At 43.8% G+C, this 22,162-nt stretch overlaps 1 protein-coding gene across 1 annotated transcript in view; it reads right to left on the bottom strand.

Moving 5' to 3' along the window:
- LOC311146259 (laminin subunit gamma-1-like) overlaps positions 1 to 22,162 on the bottom strand; it is a 95,106-nt gene that overhangs the window by 27,473 nt on the left and 45,471 nt on the right. The window contains exons 2-22 of the mRNA XM_084182757.1: positions 21,639 to 21,943; positions 15,545 to 15,675; positions 13,258 to 13,427; positions 12,391 to 12,579; positions 10,965 to 11,082; positions 10,418 to 10,516; positions 7,445 to 7,581; positions 7,122 to 7,244; positions 6,729 to 6,918; positions 6,393 to 6,505; positions 5,450 to 5,671; positions 4,752 to 4,940; positions 4,162 to 4,407; positions 3,282 to 3,435; positions 2,864 to 3,006; positions 2,405 to 2,583; positions 2,036 to 2,192; positions 1,449 to 1,654; positions 1,003 to 1,082; positions 578 to 715; positions 259 to 403 (exon numbers count right to left, since the gene is read on the bottom strand). Of these exons, the coding sequence (XP_084038883.1) occupies positions 259 to 403; positions 578 to 715; positions 1,003 to 1,082; positions 1,449 to 1,654; positions 2,036 to 2,192; positions 2,405 to 2,583; positions 2,864 to 3,006; positions 3,282 to 3,435; positions 4,162 to 4,407; positions 4,752 to 4,940; positions 5,450 to 5,671; positions 6,393 to 6,505; positions 6,729 to 6,918; positions 7,122 to 7,244; positions 7,445 to 7,581; positions 10,418 to 10,516; positions 10,965 to 11,082; positions 12,391 to 12,579; positions 13,258 to 13,427; positions 15,545 to 15,675; positions 21,639 to 21,943 (3,434 nt within the window). The remainder of the gene's footprint in view (positions 1 to 258; positions 404 to 577; positions 716 to 1,002; positions 1,083 to 1,448; positions 1,655 to 2,035; positions 2,193 to 2,404; positions 2,584 to 2,863; positions 3,007 to 3,281; positions 3,436 to 4,161; positions 4,408 to 4,751; positions 4,941 to 5,449; positions 5,672 to 6,392; positions 6,506 to 6,728; positions 6,919 to 7,121; positions 7,245 to 7,444; positions 7,582 to 10,417; positions 10,517 to 10,964; positions 11,083 to 12,390; positions 12,580 to 13,257; positions 13,428 to 15,544; positions 15,676 to 21,638; positions 21,944 to 22,162) is intronic.

Here is a 22,162-nt window from a genome sequence, read left to right as displayed (position 1 = left end):
CTTTTTAAGTGGGAGAACTTGCACAATTGGTGGCTGACTAAATACTTTTTTCCCCCACTGTATTTCAAAGGTTTGTTTAATACATAAAATAAATTAAATGATTCCTGATGATAGTGTCTTCGTCCCAAATGGCACCTTATTCCCTTTCTAGTGCTCTATTTTTGACCAGTAGTGCACTATATAGAGAACAGGGTGCCGTTTTGGATGGAGACACTGTCTCCCCTTAAAAGAGGTTTACGGTCACTTCATGTAACTGACCTCCAGTGATTTGGTGTTGAAAGGTGGCATGCTTGTCAGGTTAGCGTAGATCTTCAGGGCTTTGTCGCCTGCCTCCTCTGCCTCAGCATGCACCTTGTTGGCCTGTTTCTCCAGGTTCTTGGCCAGGTCCTTTGCCTCATTGTACCTGAGTGGATGAACATGATAGTTCAATTATAAAACTGTTGAGGGGATTTGAACCTGTACTGGCTTATGAGACATGTTCCGGACAGGATCAACGTTAGTATGATTTCATTGTAGATTTTAGGAGAGAGAGAGAGACAGGAATCACAGAAAGGTGCTGTTGCAGACAGTGACATACTTCCTGTTGAGCTCATCAATGTCTTGGTTGGTCTTGCCATCGCCATCTAGAGTCTTCATCAGCAGGTTGAGAGCCTTGGTGGACGTGTCGTTGGCATCCTTGGCGATCTTCTCAATTTGATCCGCGTCCATTTTATGTCTGCAGAAGAAAAAGAGGGATTTGATTTGTTTTTCATAGACGAAGCAGAAAGCAGTCTTTTGGTTTCTTGCAGCGCAATAATATAATCAAATAATAAGATCAAAAGTGATAGGGTGTACAGGCCTAAGTAATTACAAAGCAATAATTTGTTTGTATTATTTGGCGTGTGCACTTTCCCCCCTTCCACTAAGAAGAATTGCATATCCAGGAACTCAGGGTGGATTGTATGGAGCAATACATGTCAGAGAACAACATAATTATTTCATCATTGTAGCTACAGTCCTTACTTGTCGGCCAGATTGCGAGCCTCCTCTGCCAGAAGGGTCATGTTGTTAGGATCTCCAGTGATTGAGGGTGCTTTGATGTCCTGGAGGAGAAAAATAATAAAGTAGGGAATCAATTAACTTCCTGTTGTTTTTCTCATGCAGGAAGAAGGCATTCATCATTGTGCTATGGTTGGAAACAAACATGGACTAAGGGTTTATGCAACAAGAATAGTAACAGTAAAAATATACTACATCCAAATTAGATCATGCGGTGAGATCATGCAATCAGTGCTCCAAATGTCTTAGGGTGCATCCCAAATGGCATCCTTTTCCCTATATAATTCACTAATTTTGACCAGGGCCCTATGAGCAAAAGTGGTGTACTATATAGGGAATAGGGTACGATTTGGGACGCATCTTTAGTTACTGACGTCACATTTTTCTAAATTAATTACGGGATGACCCACCAGTTTGCTGATGGCATCCTTGGCCTTGTCCAGTTCCTCGCGGGCGCGGCCGATCAGGTTCTCGGCGTCTTGGACCCGGTTGCGGGCCTTGTCGGCCTGGGTTCCGGTGTTGTCCACGGTGTTCCTGATGTTCTGCAGACGATTCCACTGAGTGGTCAGTGTGTTGTTCAGGTTCCCCAGGCGCTCCAGCAGGCCTTTGTCCACATCTGAAAAAACAAAAGCAGCATTCACAACTCCCATTCTGAGCGGAAATACTCCCATGTATATATGTACATGTACGGCCCCAGAGACCGGGGTTCAATCCCTGCCTCAACCCTTCACTCTGTTACACCCATCTTCCAATATCTTAAAAAAACAACTCAAATTCATGATTCATTTGATCTAATTCTAGTTGACTAGAACAGCATTGCTTCAACCTAGTGACACCATCAAATTCCCCTAACGTTTGTTTGATTGATCCATTATGTCCTACAAAATTCACATGATCAATTTCATCTAACAGCTATTGAATAGAACAGCATTCCTTCAAGCAAGCGAGACATTACATTTCAATATCATAAAATCCCCGAAAGGGTCAAGGCTTGTACCTTTGCTGGTCTGAGCCTCCTCCAGTAGGTCCATGATGGCTTTCTCTGCCTCCTTCAGTCGGTCCTCAAACGCCTTGTCACTCACAGTCTCTGACGTGGAGCCCAGGTTGTCAATCAAAGTCTGCAGGTCATGCAGCTTCTGTCTCTGCTGGTTCACCTATGTAAGAGTAATACCACAATGTTTAGAGTGGTTGCCTATGCAGCTATACAGCACACTCAACTTTCTTAAATATTTTTTGGGGGATTTTTCAAGTTTATTGGACAGAGACTGTGGAGAGACAGGAAAGGAAGGAAGAGAGATGGTGTACTAGAACTAAACTTTATTGACAAAAATAATCCACTGATGAAAACAACACCAAGAGTCTTTACCTTGTCTCTGACGAGGGAATAACAGGACGGACACTGCTGGCAGCCAGGAGTAGAGCGGTTGTAGAAGTAATTCTCCTCACACATGTCACACCTGGCTCCCACGAAGCCTGGACGGCACTCACAGCGGCCATCTTCTTTACACTGGGCCGTCGAGGAGCCCTCTGGGTCGCAGTCGCACGCTGGAGTAGAGGAAGAAGAGAGAGAAATGAGAAACTGGCCAAAATTAAAGAGGCTCTTGAAATATGAGTGTGATTTCAGAGTGCAGGTTGAAAATCTATGATGACAATAAATACAGTAAGACAGTCTTCAGGTTATGATGATATTCTCTTCCCATTAGACCATGTCACAACCTACTCAAGTGATATAGTCACACAGCTGCATGGCTCATTATGACGCATTCTTAGAGTTTCATCATGTTAAAGAGAGATTAAAGAGAGACTTAAGAAAGAGAAAGCGTACGTTTGCAGCCTGACGATCCGAATCCGAAGAAGTTGACCTCGCAGCGTTCACAGCGCTGACCGGTGACACCGGGCTGGCATTCACACTGACCGGAACCGATGTCACACTGACCGTTGGTGGACCCAGTAGGATTGCAGTTGCATCTGTCATGATATCAAAGAACGTCAAGGCACATTTCAACTTAGAAACATACCAGCGATCGAAACACGACAGATATCGTATTACAGACCTCTATTTCCAATAAGAAAACATCGATATTTGAGCTACAGTGATGAAAATCAGTCAGAAAACATCGATATTTGAGCTACAGTGATGAAAATCAGTCAGGTAAAAGCTTCATAGACCTCTATTCCTACTAAGAAATATTCATACTAAATATCCATATTGAGGTGTTGGCAGAGTGGTTACTGTTACTGACCCTTCACAGCCTGTTCCGCTCTTCAGGTTGAAGAAGCCAGGCTCACAGGTGCTGCAGTCCCTGTTGGTGACGTGGGGGAAACACTGGCACTGGCCTGTGACCTGTGGACAGCTGGTCTGTCTGTCCACTGTGCCATACAGAGAGCAGGAGCAGGCTGGGGACAGGAGAGACAAGAGAAACCCATGGCTAACACGGCAAGCATCACGGCATGATCTCTGTATTGTACATGGAACTGAACTGTACACAGGATACAATGGAATAGAACACTTTGTCTATTTGGGGACAGGAGCGAGAAGAGACACCCATTAATACAGGAGTGAGAAGAGACACCCGTTAATACAGGAGGGTGAAGAGACACCCGTTAATACAGGAGGGGGAAGAGACACCCGTTAATACAGGAGGGGGAAGAGACACCCGTTAATACAGGAGCGAGAAGAGACACCCGTTAATACAGGAGGGGGAAGAGACACCCGTTAATACAGGAGGGGGAAGAGACACCCGTTAATACAGGAGGGGGAAGAGACACCCGTTAATACAGGAGGGGGAAGAGACACCCGTTAATACAGGAGGGGGAAGAGACACCCGTTAATACAGGAGGGGGAAGAGACACCCGTTAATACAGGAGGGGGAAGAGACACCCGTTAATACAGGAGGGGGAAGAGACACCCGTTAATACAGGAGGTGGAAGAGACACCCGTTAATACAGGAGGGGGAAGAGACACCCGTTAATACAGGAGGGGGAATAGACACCCATTAATACAGGAGGGGGAAGAGACACCCGTTAATACAGGAGGGGGAAGAGACACCCGTTAATACAGGAGGGGGAATAGACACCCATTAATACAGGAGGGTCATGCTGGTCGTCATTTTCTCGTCTTACGTTTGCACTTGTCGTTGGGGTTGGTGGCCAGAGGGTTTCCATAGAAGCCCTCTCTGCAGCGGTCGCAGAAGAAGCCATCTGTGTTGTAGATACACTTGAGGCACTCCCCGGTCTCTCTGTCACAGTTGCCCACAGCGTTGGGGTCGATGTTGTCAGTACACTTACAGGCCCGACACACCCTTACCTGCCCATTCTCCCCCAGGGGGTCTCCGAAGAAACCATCATCACACAGCTCGCAGCGCTTGCCTGGGGAAAGACGCAATTCATAGTTTGAATATATGTGAATATAAGCTTCCATACCAACAACTTCTAAACTAAATAGAGAAATAAGCACATACAATAAAGACACTTTGGAAAATTATTTATGTTTTTAACTGTTTACACTAACATTTTGGGAATGAATAGTAAGTAATTAAACAAGTATTTTTAAAGACATTCAAAACTAATCAACAGAGTACTCCAACCAGTTCTAATTACTCGTGGTTCTATGTTTCTACAAAGTGGGTTAACTGTAAAGTCGATTGTCTGTCTCAATCCCAGATTATTTATATGTTTAATAAAAAAGTGTACACCAAATCATTTATTATTACCTGTGGTTCCAGTAGGACAGTTGGTGCAGACAACCTCCTTGGTCTTGGGCACAACAGCACAAGTGGATCCTCCGGGGCAGGGGCAGGGTTTGCAGTCGCTGGAACTCCCCACAGTGGAGTCTCCATAGTATCCATCTTTACACCTCTCACAACTGAGCCCAGCTGTGTTGTGTCGGCAGTCACACATCCCTTCAAACAGACACGTCAAAAACACACACGTCATGTCTTTAGCAGCCAGCAGAGGGGAGTCTAAGACAGATGAGAGTTTTCCATCCAGACACATCTTTAGAGTAGATGAGGAGAGAGTAGGCTGCCCATCAGTCATGTTTTAAACCATTGGGCACACAGATACATCTCTTTATAGCAGAGTGTTATTACTGGCTGACGTTAGTGTGATCTGTTAATCTCTGTTCTGTTCCACTCTACTATAAAAGAGGACATTTAATGTTGAACATTCCACGGTTCTAAACACAGACACAATTAGCCATAGCCATAGCAGATAAAAATACAGTAGGGCCCAAGTCCACTGCATGACTCCTGTCTGGGACATTTACCCAACCAGTCATGTGGTGATTGAGGACTCGTCTCTAACTCCTACTCCTCTGGGCTTTGTCGTTTCCCTATGGGCCCTGCTCTAAAGTAGTGCACTACATAGGGAATAGGCTGCCATTTGGGACGGTCATTGTCATTGCACTGACCTGTGTCGGGGTTGCACTTGTCACTGTGTCCATTACAGTTGCAAGCATCACAGGAACTGAAGGGCCCCAGGTCTGGTCTACTCCTCCTGTATCCCAGGGCGCACCTCTCACAGTGCTGTCCCACGTAGCCCTGAGGGCAGGTACACTTCTCTACCCAGCGAGCCGGGCTCCCGGGACCTCTCCTCGCCGTGATCAGCTTCACATCGTCAAGGTAACCAGCACCTGGGGAACGATGAGCATTGATTAGATCATGCATCTTGTCTTGAGAAAGGCCACTAGGCCGAAACGGTGACCAAAGTGACTTGCCCACTGTTGTGAACATGGAATCAAAGATACAGACCGACCACCAACATTCTTGTCTCCCAGCTTTTCATTTTTATTGCATTGATTAGGCCTCACTGGTCATGTCTAAAGTAGTGGGGTAACTGCATATTACTATGTCTTTGCCCTTCGAGTTATCTGGATATTTGTTCTGAGAGGATCTGATGACTTCAATAACAGGGGAAAACATCACCACGTTGTGTCTTTAGGGGAAATGAGAAAAATTCAGCCATTACCTGCGCACTAATATTATGACTAGAAAGGAGTTTCAAAATCCTCTCCGTGATTAGCTGAGAGATGTCCTCAGAACTGATAAAAGGATATGAAATCCAAGCTTATCAGTTCACTAGACCTACCTAACATGCTGCTTGTCATGGTCCAATCCTACAGATACTACTGTAGTCCTGGGCCTACTTCATAAAGCGTCTCTAAGTAGCAGTGCTGATCTAGGATCAGTTTTTTTGTGTTTTAGATCATAATACATAAGATTATATGGACCGGGGAAACATGATTATAGATCAGTACTCCTACTCTGAGATACTTTATGAAAACAGGCCCTGAACCAGGATGTATGTATGGTTTACATAGTGAAATGAGGTGAGGTGGAAGAGTGGGTGCATACTTCTCTCGCTATAGGTGCCACGGATCTTGATGGACGTCAGATTGTGCAGAAGCTTCTGGAACTCTGAGTGAGTGAGGGTGGGCCTCCAGGGGTAGTCTGTGCTGTCGTGGAGCCTGACAGAAAAAAAACAGAACACAGTTAGTGGGGCATTCACAACATCAGATAACATAAGACAACTTTTTTTATGCGTTTGCTTTCTATGTGACAATTTCTACATTATGTTATTACCACAGAATATGCTGTAAAAAGTCACCTTTCATACTTCAAATGATTAACTTTTGTTGTGCTGGTATTCTATACACATCTCTGGGTTACGGTTGTATGATTTCCACCCACCTGAATACAAATGTCTGCATGTTCTCTCCAGGATAAGCATTTCCCTGAGCAATGAGAGGCACAGCCACTCTGAGGCCAGCCCCCTCCAGAACCACATCCTCAGCTGAGAGGCGCGTGTCTCTCCTGTCCACCCGGAAGTTCAGGGTGAGGTTCTGGCCGTAGCTCAGCAGCTGATTGCCCAGGAACCTCTCTACAGTAATGAGATAAGAAAATACTTGATAAAATCACTTCAACAAAGTCACCACAATTTAGATAAGACACCATCTCCCATTGGTCTTTGGGGCAATCACAGTTTCCCCATAGGCTCACTCCAATGAATTATTCAAATAGTAGAAGAAAAAGAAAGCCTCTTTCACAATAAAAGTATTTGAGTTAGTGTCAGTCACACAGTACCTGGAGCCACAAAGTACATGGGGAAGTAGTCTTCGGAGATGAGGGAGATCTCCTCTCCACCAGCGGACCACTGGACTGAAACACTGGAGCCGTCACGCTGCTGGCCTGTCCACTGCTCATCATCTAGGAACAGGTTTCATGTTTGTTACATTCAATTCTATGAAGTCATATCTTTACATCACAACAACCTCTCCGAATGTACCAAAACTTAAGTGATATTTGCATACTTTCTGAATATTTCTAGAAACTTACTCCAGCTTAATAAAATCAAAGCCTTGTCCGAGCCAGAACAGCCCATAATGAAAAGGTGAAAATGGGCTCACCTCTGTCGAAGGTGGAGGAGACGGTGTCGATGCTGTAGCCTTCAGCGCTGTCACAGACAGAGGAGTGCTGGAAGCAGAAGCATGGAGTGCAACCCTGAGGGTTCTGGGGGTCCATGTTGAAGTAGCCCAGCTTACACCTAAAATAAACCACATTTGCCTTTTAATAGCAACTTCTATAAAAATGGATATGAGCAATGGGTAAGTCTAAATCTGCAAATACTGTAGATAGTCAACATATAGTTAATTGATTTCATAAAAAGTTAACTGTATAAAACGGAGGTAAAACACCCGTTGACCTTTTCCACATTTTGTTGTGTTACTGCCTGAATTTAAAATGGATTAAATTGAGATTCTGTGTCACTGGCCTACACACAATACCCCATAATGTCAAAGTGGAATTGTGTTTTTCGAAATGTTTACTAATTAATTACAAATGAAAAGCTGAACTGTGTCGAGTCAATAAGTATTCAACCCCTTTGTTATGGCAAGCCTAAATACGTTCAGGAATAAACATTTGCTTAACAAGCCACATAATAAGTTCCATGGACTGTGTGCAATAATTGTTTTTAACATGATTTTTGAATGACTACCTCGTCTCTGTACACCACACATACAATTATCTGTAAGGTCCCTCAGTCGAGCAGTGAATTTCAAACACAGATTCAACCACAAAGACCAGGGAGGTTTTCCAATACCTTGCAAAGAAGGGCACCTATTGGTAGATGGGTAAAACTACAAATGAATATCTGAGCATGGTGACGTTATCAATTACACTTTGGATGGTGTATTAATAAACCCAGTCCCTACAAAGATACACGCGTCCTTCATAACTCAGTTGCCGGAGAGAAAGGAAACCGCTCAGGGATTTCATCATGAGGCCAATGGTGACTTTAAAACAGTTAAGAGTTTAATGGCTGTGATAGGAAAAAACTGAGGATGGATCAACAACAACATTGCAGTTACTCGACAATACTAACCTAATTGACAGAGTGAAAAGAAGGATGCCTGTACATAATAAAATATTCCAAAACATGCATCCTGTTTGCAACAAGGCACTAAAGTAACACTGCAAAAAATGTGGCAAAGCAATTAACTTTTTGTCCTGAATACAAAGTGTTATGTTTGGGGCAAATCCAATACAACACATTACTGAGTACCACTATCCATATTTTCAAGCATAGTGGTGGCTCAATTATGTTATGGGTATTCTTGTAATCGTTAAGGACTAGCGAGTTTTTCAGGATAAAAAAGAAACGGAATGGAGCTAAGCACAGGCAAAATCCTAGAGTAAAACCTGGTTCAGTCTGCTTTTCCACCAGACACAGGGAGATGAATTCACCTTTCAGCAGGACAATAACCTAAAACACAAGGCCAAATATACACTGGAGTTGCTTACCAAGACATTGAATGTTCCTGAGTGGCCGAATTACAGTTTTGACTTAAATCTACTTGAAAATCTATGGCAAGACTTGAAAATAGCTGTCTAGCAATGATCAACAACCAACCTGACAGAGCTTGAAGAATAAAACATGTTTTTAAATGCAAATATTGTACAATCCAGGTGTGCAATGCTCTCCGAGACTTACCCAGAAATAATCACAGGTGTAATCGCTACCAAAGGTGATTATAACATGTATTGACTCAGGGGTGTGAATACTTATGTAAATTAGATTTCTCTCTATTTCATTTTCAATAAATTTGCCAAAATGTCTCAAAACATGTTTTCACTGTCATTATGGGGTATTGTCTGTAGATGGGTGAGAGAAAAAAAAATATTTCATCAATTTTGAATTCAGGCTGTAACAACAAAATGTGGAATAAGTCAAGGGGTACGAATACTTTCTGAAGGCACTGTATGTGAAACTATTGACATTCAGTTTGAGGCGTGGGCTATATTCTATAATGAGTCCCATATCGCCTTTCTCGTCCTCATATGATATGGGTATACATTTCAACAGAGATTAAAATGCGTTGACAGTTTAATCGAATGACAGCCAGGGAGAATGACAATTTATTAGACTGTGAAACTGCTGTCGCCTAAAAGGCAGACAGACAAACACCGGTCTGTAATTTCAGTCTCTTGTTGTGAGTGACCATGCAGCATCTGACAAACTGTATGTGTCCCAAATGGCATCCTATTCCTTATATAGTGTATTACTTTTGACCAGGCCACATTATAGGGAATAGGGTGCTATTTGGGATGCATCCACACTGGGGGGGATCATTAATTCCATCTGTGACCCAGCTGGGTGGCTGGGAGGAATGTTACACCCACCAGCATCTGTGGAGCTGGGGTTGTGGAGGGGAAAGGTGCTGTTGTTGGGGGTGGGAGATCTGGGGTAGAGGGATGAGAGGGGGTTAGGTGGTGGCCATTGCACAAAGGCAGAGGGAAGACTGTTCCAGGCAGCAGACAAGGCAGTGGTGACTGACTGGGCTTGGGAGAAGCCATAGAAGGCCTGGCTGCCAGTCTGTCTCAGTGGGGAGGAGTGAGCTATCTATGGGCTATTTTCTCCTTCGCTGCTAGGGGAGCCATGTGGCCGGTCTAATTCCATTTTGCACACATACAGAGCATTCTTTCACTGAGAGAGGGGTACTCTCCTGTGTTTCTGTGTGTCAGGGGCTGCTTTTAAACATCTGTAGTTTAACCTTAGGATGTCATAACAGAAGAGGAGCTGAAATGCTGCAATGCGAAGTAGCTTTAAAACAGTTTCCCTCCCCAATGAACAATACCGCAAACTGTGTTGCACTAGCTGAATGGAGCCAACTCGTATTTCACTGACTAAGTGACTTTTGCAACCCTGTTTCACTCTAAATCCATAAATATTCCCAGACAAAGACATTCCTAACTGAAAAGACACCGTGTCTTTTCGGTATAAGGAAATCATGTTTTTGTGTGTACTGTCCCTCTGTGGTGTGTGTGTGTCTGTGTAATGAATCCCTGTGGCGGAGAGACCGAGTAGGTCTGACGCTGACCTGTCACAGCTGAAGCCCTCCACGTTGTCCTTGCACTGGCAACGGCCTGTCTGGACATCACACTCCTGTGTGCTTCCGGAAGGGTTACAGGAGCAAGGTCTGGAGAGCAGAGGGATGGGGGAGGGGAGAGGGGAAGCACAGCCATTCACATAAACAGCATGGATCTGACAGCCACCATCTAAAGCAGGCCTGCTGCGAGCCTGTTTATATCCTGACTTAAAGTAAAAGGACCATTGCTGGCCTGGCACAGAACTCCAAACTGCATCCAAAATGGTATCCTATTCCCTCTATAGTGCACTACCTTTGACCAGAGCCCTGGTCAAAAGTAGTGCACTATATTGGGAGTAGGGTCCCATTTGGGATACACTCCAAAATTGACGGGCTCCATCTCACTCCCAAATAAACACATGAAGCGCAAACGATAAATACATCCGAACGAACCATAATAAAACGTTAAGATTGTTTGATCTGGAGCAGTAAAAATATCAATATGACATGTAGCTGAGTGGCTGGCAAGAGTGATTGGCTTGTTAGTGCTGGTTTATACCTGCAGCCTGCTTCGGTCAAGGTGTGGAAGCCAGGTTGGCAGCGGTCACACTTGTCCCCCATCACACCTGGTTTACAGCTGCAGCGTCCCGTGTTGTCACACTGAGTGGCCAGAGAGCCTGGCAGTAGAGAGGAAGAGCAAGAAGCACAGATCAACCTCAGTTCATCATTTCAACACACTGCTACACACATGCAGGCAATCATGGTTTAATTCACACCACATGTGGACAGTCTTGTTCTAATAACCCGTATTGGCAGCTAAAGTGGTATCGATGTCACATGTGTTTTGCAGTGGTTTTCATTAGGTTAAACATTGCACAATAAGGTAGCATATGAGGTTACAGAGCAGAGGATGTATGAAACGTAACATACTGGCGACAACCGCAGCTGTAACCTATTAAGACTTGGGGTTCGTCTCTCAATCCAATAAAACCGTAACCCACAGCACTACAAAACAAAGCCTACCTTCATGCTGTATATAGCCTCGTTATTGTTATGTAATTTTCTTGTGTCACTTTTTATTTAATTTTTTACTTTAGTTTATTAGTAAATATTTTCTTAACTATTTCTTGAACTGCATTGTTGGTTAAGGGCTTGTAAGTAAGCATTTCACAGTAAGGTCTACACCTGTTGTATTCGGCGCATGTGACATGTTTTTTTGATTTGTAGTTCTCTTTTTACCCCAATTGAAACAGTATTTAATGAAACATTAAGACCAGTGATTGGGGGGGGGGGGGGGAATCAGTAGTTACTTATCAAGATATTATTTTGGACAACATTATATAGATACTTTGACTCAAAGTATATATATATTTTTTTTTTGCTAGGTAGCTAGTGCTAGTCGGCTGAACCTGTGCCAAAACGGCAGTATTTTTCATCCTATAGCTTGTTCTCCCTTTTTCTTAAATAGTGAGTCAACATGTTTTCAGCGCTTTTATTTCCATGACTGATCAAAACAAATTTTCTCACGCTCTCTTTTGTCTGTCTGCAGCAGACATACAGTATATGGAGCAATATGTTTGGAACATCAAATTGCAATAAAATTGCAGTATCAAATCGCAATACATATAGAATCGTGAGAATTGCAATATATATCGTATCAGCACCTAAGTATCGTGATAGTATCGTATTGTGAGGTCCCTGGCAATTCCCAGCCCTAATTAAGACTTGTGGTTCGTCGCTGAATCCCATAAAACAGCACCAAGGGCAGTCCCTTCACAACAAAGCCTGGCTTCATACTGTACTTATCCTTTAACCCTAATAGAAACAGTAAGTCTACGTTCCAAATGGCACCCTATTCCCTATGTAGCGCACAACTTTTGATCAGGGCCCATAACCCTCTGGTCAAAAGTAGTGCACTATGTAGGGAATAGAGTGCCATTTTGGATGCACATAAGTATTTATTGGTATAGACCCCAGACACTCACCTACTGGGTTGCAGCTGCAGGGCAGGCAGCGGGTGCCAGATCCGTCTCTGTAGTAGTTGTCCAGGCAGCGCTCACAGTTGGGCCCGTCAGTGTTGTCGGCACAGTTGCGGCAGTGTCCTCCGTGGCCAGTGGCACGGTACAGCTCAGGGTCAAAGTAGCACTCTGCACTCTTGCCATTACAGTTGCACGCTGGGAACGTCAGCAAAAGTAGCCATTAGTTTATCCCATTCAAATTTAAATGACAATGTGTGGGTGAGATCAATGTATGTGTATATTGGGGAGGGAGCAGTAGAATTTCAACTGCCGGATTTCAGAGTGGGAAAAGCAAATTTGCCATACCAGGCTTTGGTAAACACCATACCGTTTTAGGGACAACATATGTATGGGTTCAATGTATAGGTACTGTATAGGGGAAAGGAGGTGGTAGAGACAGATACCAATATGGAACAGAAATATCATACTGAATCTTCCCTGCATTAAAGGGTGGGGCATTTCATTTGGCACATTTTACATATCAGGTGTACTTTTCCATAAATGGCAGATTATGTGGCCTGAAGCAGATTGAGGTGGGTGTGGAATTGAGTGTGAGAAGTGGGGTGTGGACTGTTCTGAACCGAATTAGTTATGCATTTGCAGTATGATATGAATGTCTGCCTGGCCTGGCCTGCACAGAAACAGGAAGGATCCCTTGCTTTGGGACTTAAGCAGACACTAATCTCTTGGTCTGTGTCCCAAATGGTATCCTATTCCCTATGTAGTGCACTACTTTTGACCAGGGCCCCTACTAGGGCCCATAGAACTCTGGTCAAAAGTAAAGCACTACATAGGGAAAAGGGTGCCATTAGGGACGGCATGGGACTGACTTACGCAGACACTCGTTAGGGTTATTGGCTGTAGCTCTCCTCCAGGGACGGTCGTTGTAGAATGGCTTGCACACATTGCAGTCATCGCCCTCCGTGTTGTGCTTGCAGTTGCAAACCGGCTTGACGAAACCGTTGTTTTTCACACACTCACTCGCATGGCCGTTGCACTTGCACCTGGAACAGTGGAGTCTGTTAGTCATCATGAGAGTTACAACGCACAATTCAAACATCTGGGCCGTATTCACAAAGCCTCTAAGAGTAGGAGGATCAAGTCCCCGCTATCTACGTCATATTATTCATTATGATGTAATTGGCAAAAACTGATCCTAGATCAGTACTCCTACTCTGAGACGCTTTATGAATATGGTCTCTGACCAGTGGTCTTTTGCTCTGGTCTTAGATGACCGGACTGTAAGCATCGAATGGGACTCAGTTATTGATTAACCTAACAGACGTGATTACTTGGTTAAACAGTCTAACACTCCAACCATATGGTACATCAGCTGCACTGATTTCCAGTGCAATCATATAAGTCAGTCACCTTTGTCCTTTGTATGCAAGCTTTTTTAAGTGGGTGACCTGTTATCACATGATAGCAGCATGGTTATATTTACAATCTTCTACAAATAGGTATTCATCTATCTACATCAGCATTTGACAGATAGCAGCAACTTTGACGTCAATGTGGACTCCATCTAGGCCCATCTATAACACACCACTATTTGTAGCCTACATCTTGTTTTTTTTTAAAGTCATTACTCTAAGTATGTGTTGTTGGAAATCACCAAAAACACTTAAATATAATTTGACTTCGTGATCCATCAACAAATACATTCCTATTACACCTTTAGCCAAATCAATTTTGACACTGGGAGAGTTTTATTTGGTCTGATAACTCCATGGTGTTTGCCCAATGCAGAAGGGTTGAACATTCTCCACCTGAGACACCTCGACAGAGCCCTTCCGAACAAGAGAAGATTTGCATGGCAGCAACCTTTGGGTATTGTTTCAGGTGTTCCTTGGCAGCGAAGTGTGGAAAAAGTGACAACAGGAAGGAAGCATTAGGGGCCTATTAAACAGAATAGGCTGTTTGTTCATCTAAAAAACCAAAGCAAACCTCTCTCACGGTCTTTTCCATTTTGTAGTATCTGTACAATCAGCCAGATATATAGGCTAGCTGGTAGAAGTGTTAAAATGGCTGACCGGTGGACAGTGAACTTGGTGCCCTGACAGGTGGAGAGTAGTCCTACTACACCAGAGCTTGGCCCGGCTTGGTCTTTGGACTCAACTCTGTCGTCATATCGGGGCCCGCCCCATTCCGGTTTCTGTGCACTGTAATCCAGAACTCCCAAGCAGGAATGCCAACAATGTGGCTGTGTAATGGAAATCTGCTCTATATTTCAAAACAGATTAAGGTGAAAAGACACTGCAGCGGCAAGGGGGCAGTTTAACACTTGGCTCCCGAGTGACGCAGCGGTCTAAGGCACTGCATTTCAGTGCTTGAGGCGTCACTACAGACACCCTGGTTCGATTCCAGGCTGTATCACAACCAGCCGTGATTGGGAGTCCCATAGGGCGGTTTGGCCGGTGTAGGCCGTCACTGTAAATAAGAATTTGTTCTTAACTGACTTGCCTAGTTAAATAAAGGTTAAATAAAAAATAAGTGTCTGATCCCCTCTTCTCTTCTCTTCTGGCTTTTCAGTTCAAAACTTGGGAGGGATCTTTTTTGGTTGAGCACCTGAGAATGAACCCACACAAAGTAAAATGGGGCCAGATATGTGATATGAACTTGATCTGAAGTCAACAGACTATGCTACTTTAGATGATTGATTTAGCTAACACCACCCAGACAAAAACATCTTTGTTGTCAGCACTTGAGGTTTGATAATGATCGTGAATTATACTTTTTTTTCTTTAATCCAACAGACTGAATCCTATCCTTGTAGACATTCCATATCCTCATCCCCATTTTTTTTGGGTGTGAATCTGCACTAAAGAAAACACACTGTGTGGCTAACAGACAGGGCCTCATCCTTTAAAGGAATTTTATAGGAATACATTTTTCCTTTTTATGCTCAAATTTCTAGTAGACAACACCAAATTAAAAACGTGTACAATTAGTTATTCATAGAAAATATATTTGTGTGTGTGTGTGTGTGAAATTGCTATATTCAATGGTATTGGTAAAAGAAAAGAAAATAATCTGTGCACAAGGGAAAAGCCAGGCAGTGGAAGCTGCCAACAGCTGTTGCAAGATAGAGATAGCATAATGCAGAGGGAACCACTCTCACCTTCCTCCCACTGCAAAGTCTGAGATAGCGTAGTAGTAGGATTTCAGGACCTTGGGATCATTGAAAACTTCATCTCCGAATGTGTTGAGCCTGTTCAGGGTCACTTTGATATCTGTGGCTGTCACCCATTCCTGAAAAAAAGACAAAAGGACACAGTGTTAAAATGCAGCCAGGTCAGACTCTATAAAAACGTCTGCCAGGCCTTGCCTGCTAAATACGTATGGAGAGTTATTAACTTACAACTTTGCTTGACGGATGAGAAAAGGGAGAGAGGATTGGAGATTCCAAAGTGAACTGCACGATAGGTTTGTTTGACGTAAAATTAATTCTTATCGGGTTGAAGGGTTACATTTTAAAAATGAGAGATTTAGCCCTATCCCTGGTCCTAGTGCAGCTGTTTAGAAGAAAAATAAATACAGCCAAACTAATCTAAACCAAACCTCAGACATTCTCAAAGAATCAGACTGGTTCTGGAATCAGATGATATGGAAGCCTTTTGTTTGCTTGTTTAGAATTACAGCAGAAGACAAATCCGGTGTAAGCAACAGAAGATCACTCAGGCAGTAATACCAAGAAAGTTGGAAACCATAGAGTAACATCTATAAGATTCTCTGTTCTCTTCCACACATGCAGGTTTAGAATAAATAATAGCCTACAGTGAGGGAAAAAAGTATTTGATCCCCTGCTGATTTTGTACGTTTGCCCACTGACAAAGAAATGATTAGTCTATAATTTTAATGGTAGGTTTATTTGAACAGTGAGAGACAGAATAACAACAAAAAAATCCAGAATAACGCATGTCAAAAATGTTATAAATTGATTTGCATTTTAATGAGGGAAATAATTATTTGACCCCCACTCAATCAGAAAGATTTCTGGCTCCCAGGTGTCTTTTATACAGGTAACGAGCTGAGATTAGGAGCACACTCTTAAAGGGAGTGCTCCTAATCTCAGCTTGTTACCTGTATAAAAGACACCTGTCCACAGAAGCAATCAATCAATCATATTCCAAACTCTCCACCATGGCCAAAACCAAAGAGCTCTCCAAGGATGTCAGGGACAAGATTGTAGACCTACGCAAGACTGGAATGGGCTACAAGACCATCGCCAAGCAGCTTGGTGAGAAGGTGACAACAGTTGGTGCGATTATTCGCAAATGGAAGAAACACAAAAGAACAGGCAATCTCCCTCGGCCTGGGGCTCCATGCAAGATCTCACCTCGTGGCGTTGCAATTATCATGAGAACGGTGAGGAATCAGCCCAGAACTACACGGGAGGATCTTGTCAATGATCTCAAGGCAGCTGGGACCATAGTCACCAAGAAAACAATTGGTAACACACTACGCCGTGAAGGACTGAAATCCTGCAGCGCCCGCAAGGTCCCCCTCCTCAAGAAAGCACATATACAGGCCTGTCTGAAGTTTGCTAATGAACATCTGAATGATTCAGAGGAGAACTGGGTGAAAGTGTTGTGGTCAGATGAGACCAAAATCGAGCTCTTTGGCATCAACTCAACTCGCCGTGTTTGGAGGAGGAATGCTGCCTATGACCCCAAGAACGCCATCCCCACCGTTAAACATGGAGGTGGAAACATTATGCTTAGGGGGTGTTTTTCTGCTAAGGGGACAGGACAACTTCACCGCATCAAAGGGACGATGGACGGGGCCATGTACTGTCAAATCTTGGGTGATAACCTCCTTCCCTCAGCCAGGGCATTGAAAATGGGTCGTGGATGGGTATTCCAGCATGACAATGACCCAAAACACATGGCGAAGGCAACAAAGGAGTGGCTCAAGAAGAAGGACATTAAGGTCCTGGAGTGGCCTAGCCAGTCTCCAGACCTTAATCCCATAGAAAATCTGTGGAGGGAGCTGAAGGTTCGAGTTGCCAAATGTCAGCCTCAAAACCTTAATGACTTGGAGAAGATCTGCAAAGAGGAGTGGGACAAAATCCCTCCTGAGATGTGTGCAAACCTGGTGGCCAACTACAAGAAACGTCTGACCTCTGTGATTGCCAACAAGGGTTTTGCCACCAAGTACTAAGTCATGTTTAGCAGAGGGGTTAAATACGTATTTCCCTAATTAAAATGCAAATCAATTTATAACATTTTTGACATGCGTTTTTCTGGATTTTGTTGTTGTTATTCTGTCTCTCACTGTTCAAATAAACCTACCATTAAAATTATAGACTGATCATGTCTTTGTCAGTGGGCAAACGTACAAAATCAGCAGGGGATCAAATACTTTTTTCCCCTCACTGTATGTTTTACGTTCAACATTTTAATTAACTGTTCTGATTATTATTATTTTATATACCCCTTTTTCTCCCCAATTTCGTGATATCCAATTGGTAGTTACAGTCTTTTTCCATCGCTGCAAATCCCCTACGGACTCGGGAGAGGCGAAGGTCGAGAGCCATGCGTCCTCCGAAACACGACCCTGCCAAGCCCCACTGCTTCTTGACACACTGCTCGCTTCACCCGGAAGCCAGCCGCACCAATGTGTTGGAGGAAACACCGTCCAACTGGTGACCGAAGTCAGTTTGCAGGCACCCGGGCTGCCACAAGGAGTCGCTAGAGCGTGATGGGACAAGGAAATCCCGGCCGGCCAAACCCTCCCCTAACCCGGACGCTGGGCCAATTGTGCGCCGCCTCATGGATCTCCCGGTCACGGCCGGCTGTGACACAGCCTGGGATCAAACCCGGGGCTTTAGTGACGCCTCAAGCACTGCGATGCAGGCAGCTGCGCCACTCGGGAGCTACTGTTCTGATTATTTCTGAAGAGGAGTTGTAAATGCAGCCAAGTCAAGTGTGTATCACACGCTTGCACAAGCAAAATTATTTGCCAACAAACATTCTGCAGAATTAGTTGTAGCCTAACTACTACCAGTAGACTAATTCAAAACATATATCAGGCTAGAGTTTTTGCTGACAACAGTTCCAATGTTTTGCCACTTATAGCCTTACTCTATTAGAACAGTCTGACACATCCATAGGGCAGCCATGGGTCAGAGCAGGTTCCGTCTGTCTCAGGCACGGGGCCAAAGGCTCTGCTCGTCTTTCCCTTTATTGACTCTGGCACTATCACTCCATCAGCTTATACATTTCCAGCTGTATCCAGGCAGACATTTAGTGTACATTCGGAAAGTATTCAGACCCCTTGACTTTTTTCACATTTCCTTACGTTACAGCCTTATTCTAAAATTGATTAAATGAATAAAATGTCCCTCATCAACCTACACACAATACCCCATAATGACAACGCGAAAACAGGTTTTTAGAAATGTTTGCAAATGTATTAAAAATACTTAACATAAAAAAACATAAATACCTTATTTACATAAGTATTCAGACTTTGCTATTAGACTCAAAATTGAGCTCAGGTGCATCCTGTTTCCATCGATCATCCTTGAGATGTTTCTACAACTTGATTGGAGCACACCTGTGGTAAATTCAATTGATTGGACATGATTTGGAAAGGCACACCTGTCTATATAAGGTCCCACAGTTGACAGTGCATGTCAGAGCAAAAGCCAAGCCATGAGGTCAAAGGAATTGTCCGTAGAGCTCCGAGACAGGATTGTGTCGAGGCACAGATTTACATTTACATTTACATCTGGGGCACAGATCTGAGTTGGCCGCCTAGCCAAAGTGAGCAATCGGGGGAGAAGGGCCTCGGTCAGGGAGGTGACCAAGAATCCGATGGTCACTCTGACAGAGCTCCAGAATTCCTCTGTGGAGATGGGAGAACCTTCCAGAAGGTCAACCATCTCTGCAACACTCCACCAATCAGGCCTTTATGGTAGAGTGGCCAGACGGAAGCCACTCCTCAGTAAAAGGCACATGACAGCCCGCTTCGAGTTTGCCAAAAGGCACCTAAAGGACTCTCAGACCATGAGAAACAAGATTCTCTGGTCTGATGAAACCAAGATTGGACTCTCTGGCCTGAATACCAAGCGTCACGTCTGGAGGAAACATGGCACCATCCCTACGGTGAAGCATGGTGGTGGCAGCATCATGCTGTGGGGATGTTTTTCAGCGGCAGGGAGACTAGTCAGGATCGAGGGAAAGATGAACATAGCAAAGTACAGAGAGATCCTTGATGAAAACCTGCTCCAGAGCGCTCACGGCCTCAGACTGGAGCGAAGGGTCACCTTCCAACAGGACAACGACCCTAAGCACACAGCCAAGACAACGCATGTCCTTGAGAGGCCCAGCCAGAGCCCGGACTTGAACCCGATCAAACATCTCTGGAGAGACCTGAAAATAGCTGTGCGGCAACGCTCCCCATCCAACATGACAGAGCTTGAGAGGATCTGCAGAGAAGAATGGGAGAAACTCTCCAAATACAGCTGTGCCAAGCTTGTAGCGTCAACTACAACTATCCCTGCAACGTAGCCCAATGACGCCTCAAAGGTATCCATTCCAAAAAGAGTCTTGGGCTTTGGTATAAATAGCTATATGCCACATGAGAAAGTCAAATATGGAAGTATATGGCGCCAAAGCTAAATTTGTTCATTTGCTAGAGGTAGAGCATTACGTTTAAAAGCCAGGGTATTCCACACAGGGTATTCCAATAGCAGATAATAAATACGTACTATGAGTCATGAGCTGACTACTTTTTATAAACAAGAATAATAAAAAACATGATAATATATCTGAAGTTACCAGGCATCTGCAGACAACTTTTTATTAAGAAGGCACTTACATCAAGATAAACCCTTTAGAAATACAGATACAACTTTCTTACAAGTCTCTGAATGTCCTTGAGTGGCCCAGCCAGAGCCTGGACTTGAACCCGATCGAACATCTCTGAAGAGACCTGGAAATAGCTGTGCAGCAACGCTCCCCATCCAACCTAACAGAGCTTGAGAGGATCTGCAGAGAAGAATGGGAGAAACTCTCCAAATACAGGTGTGCCATGTAGCGTCATACCCAAGAAGACTCAAGGCTGTAATCGCTGCCAAAGGTGCTTTCAACAAAGTACTGAGTAAAGGGTCTGAATACTTATGTAAATAAGGTATTTCTGTTTTTTATTTTTAAATAAACCTGTTTTCGCTTTGTCATTATTGGGTATATTGTCTGTAGATTGATGAGGAAAACATTTATTTAATCCATTTTAGAATAAGGCTGTAACGTAACAAAATGTTGAAAAGGTCAAGGGGTCTGAATAATTTCCGAATGCACTGTATATTGCAATATTATATAGATACTTTGATTCTAAGTATTGATTTGTAAAAATAAAAATAAACATGTTTTAGCTTTTTTGTTGTTGCTAGGTAACAATTGCTAGCGCTAGTTGGCTGTACCTTTATTTTTAATCCTATAGATTGTTCTCCGTCTTATTTTTAAAAATAGTGAGCCAACATGTTTTCAGCACTATGAGCAATATGTTTGGAACATCAAATTGTAATATTGAATCGCAATACATATATAGAATTGTGAGAATCACAATAAATATCATCTCGTGAAGTCCCTTGCAATTCCCAGCCCTATAGTCTAGTAGTATCACTGTGCTTTGTCTGGATGTACACACACAAATTCTCACTCGCTGAAAGCAATGCGCAACAAACATTTCCAGCTGTGCCTCAATCAGTTCGGTAGTGGGAAATCTGGGGGCGTCACCTAGCAACATGTTGCAGCACTTGGCACTGGTCTGGCTCTCACACTTTCCCAACTGGACTAGTGTGATATTACCTTCCATTGGGCACGCCTGCCAACAGCACATGTCCATGCCAAAATATCTAAAGTTTACAGACTAACTTATCATTACTCTGTCCACCTACTCCTCCACATCATTGATTGCCTCAACGCTACTGATATATGTACTACTAACTCTGTGCCTCAGACAACCTTGGAAAAATAAAGCACAAATAAAAACAGCCACCCAGGGACACACACGTCTGGGATATCACATGTGGAGCTGGAACAAAAAGCATCACACAACGTTCCTTTATCTAGGTCTCTAGAACACTATAAAACAGCTATTTTTAACCTGTAGAACTGGGCTGAAAAATGCAGTATTAGAGACAATCACACAAAGTCATTTTATCAAGGTCTCTAGAACGCTATAAAACAGCAGAGTTTTTTATTTACCTGAAGAACTGGGCTGTTATCAAAGTTGTAAGCACTGGGCCGGCCTTCAAGGGTTGAGAAGGCCACGTTTCCTCCGGTTAGGGGTGAGATGTCGCTGAACTCGTCTGTGCACAGGGCCTGTTGTTCGTCCTGTCCGGTGCGGATGAAGCCCCTGTTGGTCTTCTGGTAGGTCTTCTCACAGGAGCCACTGTAGTACTGGTAGGGCGTCCATGGTCCATCCTCACTTGTGCGCTTGTAGATGGCGAAGCTCTCTGGGCGGCTGGTGTGGAACTTGAGACGCACGTAAGTGATGTCGAAAGCCTTGCCTGAAGAAGAACAGAAAAGAAACATGAGACTTTGGATCCTTTAGCCAAAAGATGAGTGCATCGTTTCACAGTGAACAATACAAGCTACCATAACTGTTCAACTACGCAGTTAATAAAGATGCAAAAATGTCTTGCACAATGCATAGAGAAATATTAGGCTATGCTGCCCATAACCCCAAAAGCTAACCAGTCACAACAAGCCTTTTCCAGATGCATTGT

The sequence above is a fragment of the Coregonus lavaretus genome, assembly GCF_964263955.1.
Source record: "Coregonus lavaretus genome assembly, chromosome: 19".
In the NCBI taxonomy this organism is placed as follows: domain Eukaryota; kingdom Metazoa; phylum Chordata; class Actinopteri; order Salmoniformes; family Salmonidae; genus Coregonus; species Coregonus lavaretus.
This window is presented reverse-complemented; position numbering and strand designations above follow the sequence as displayed.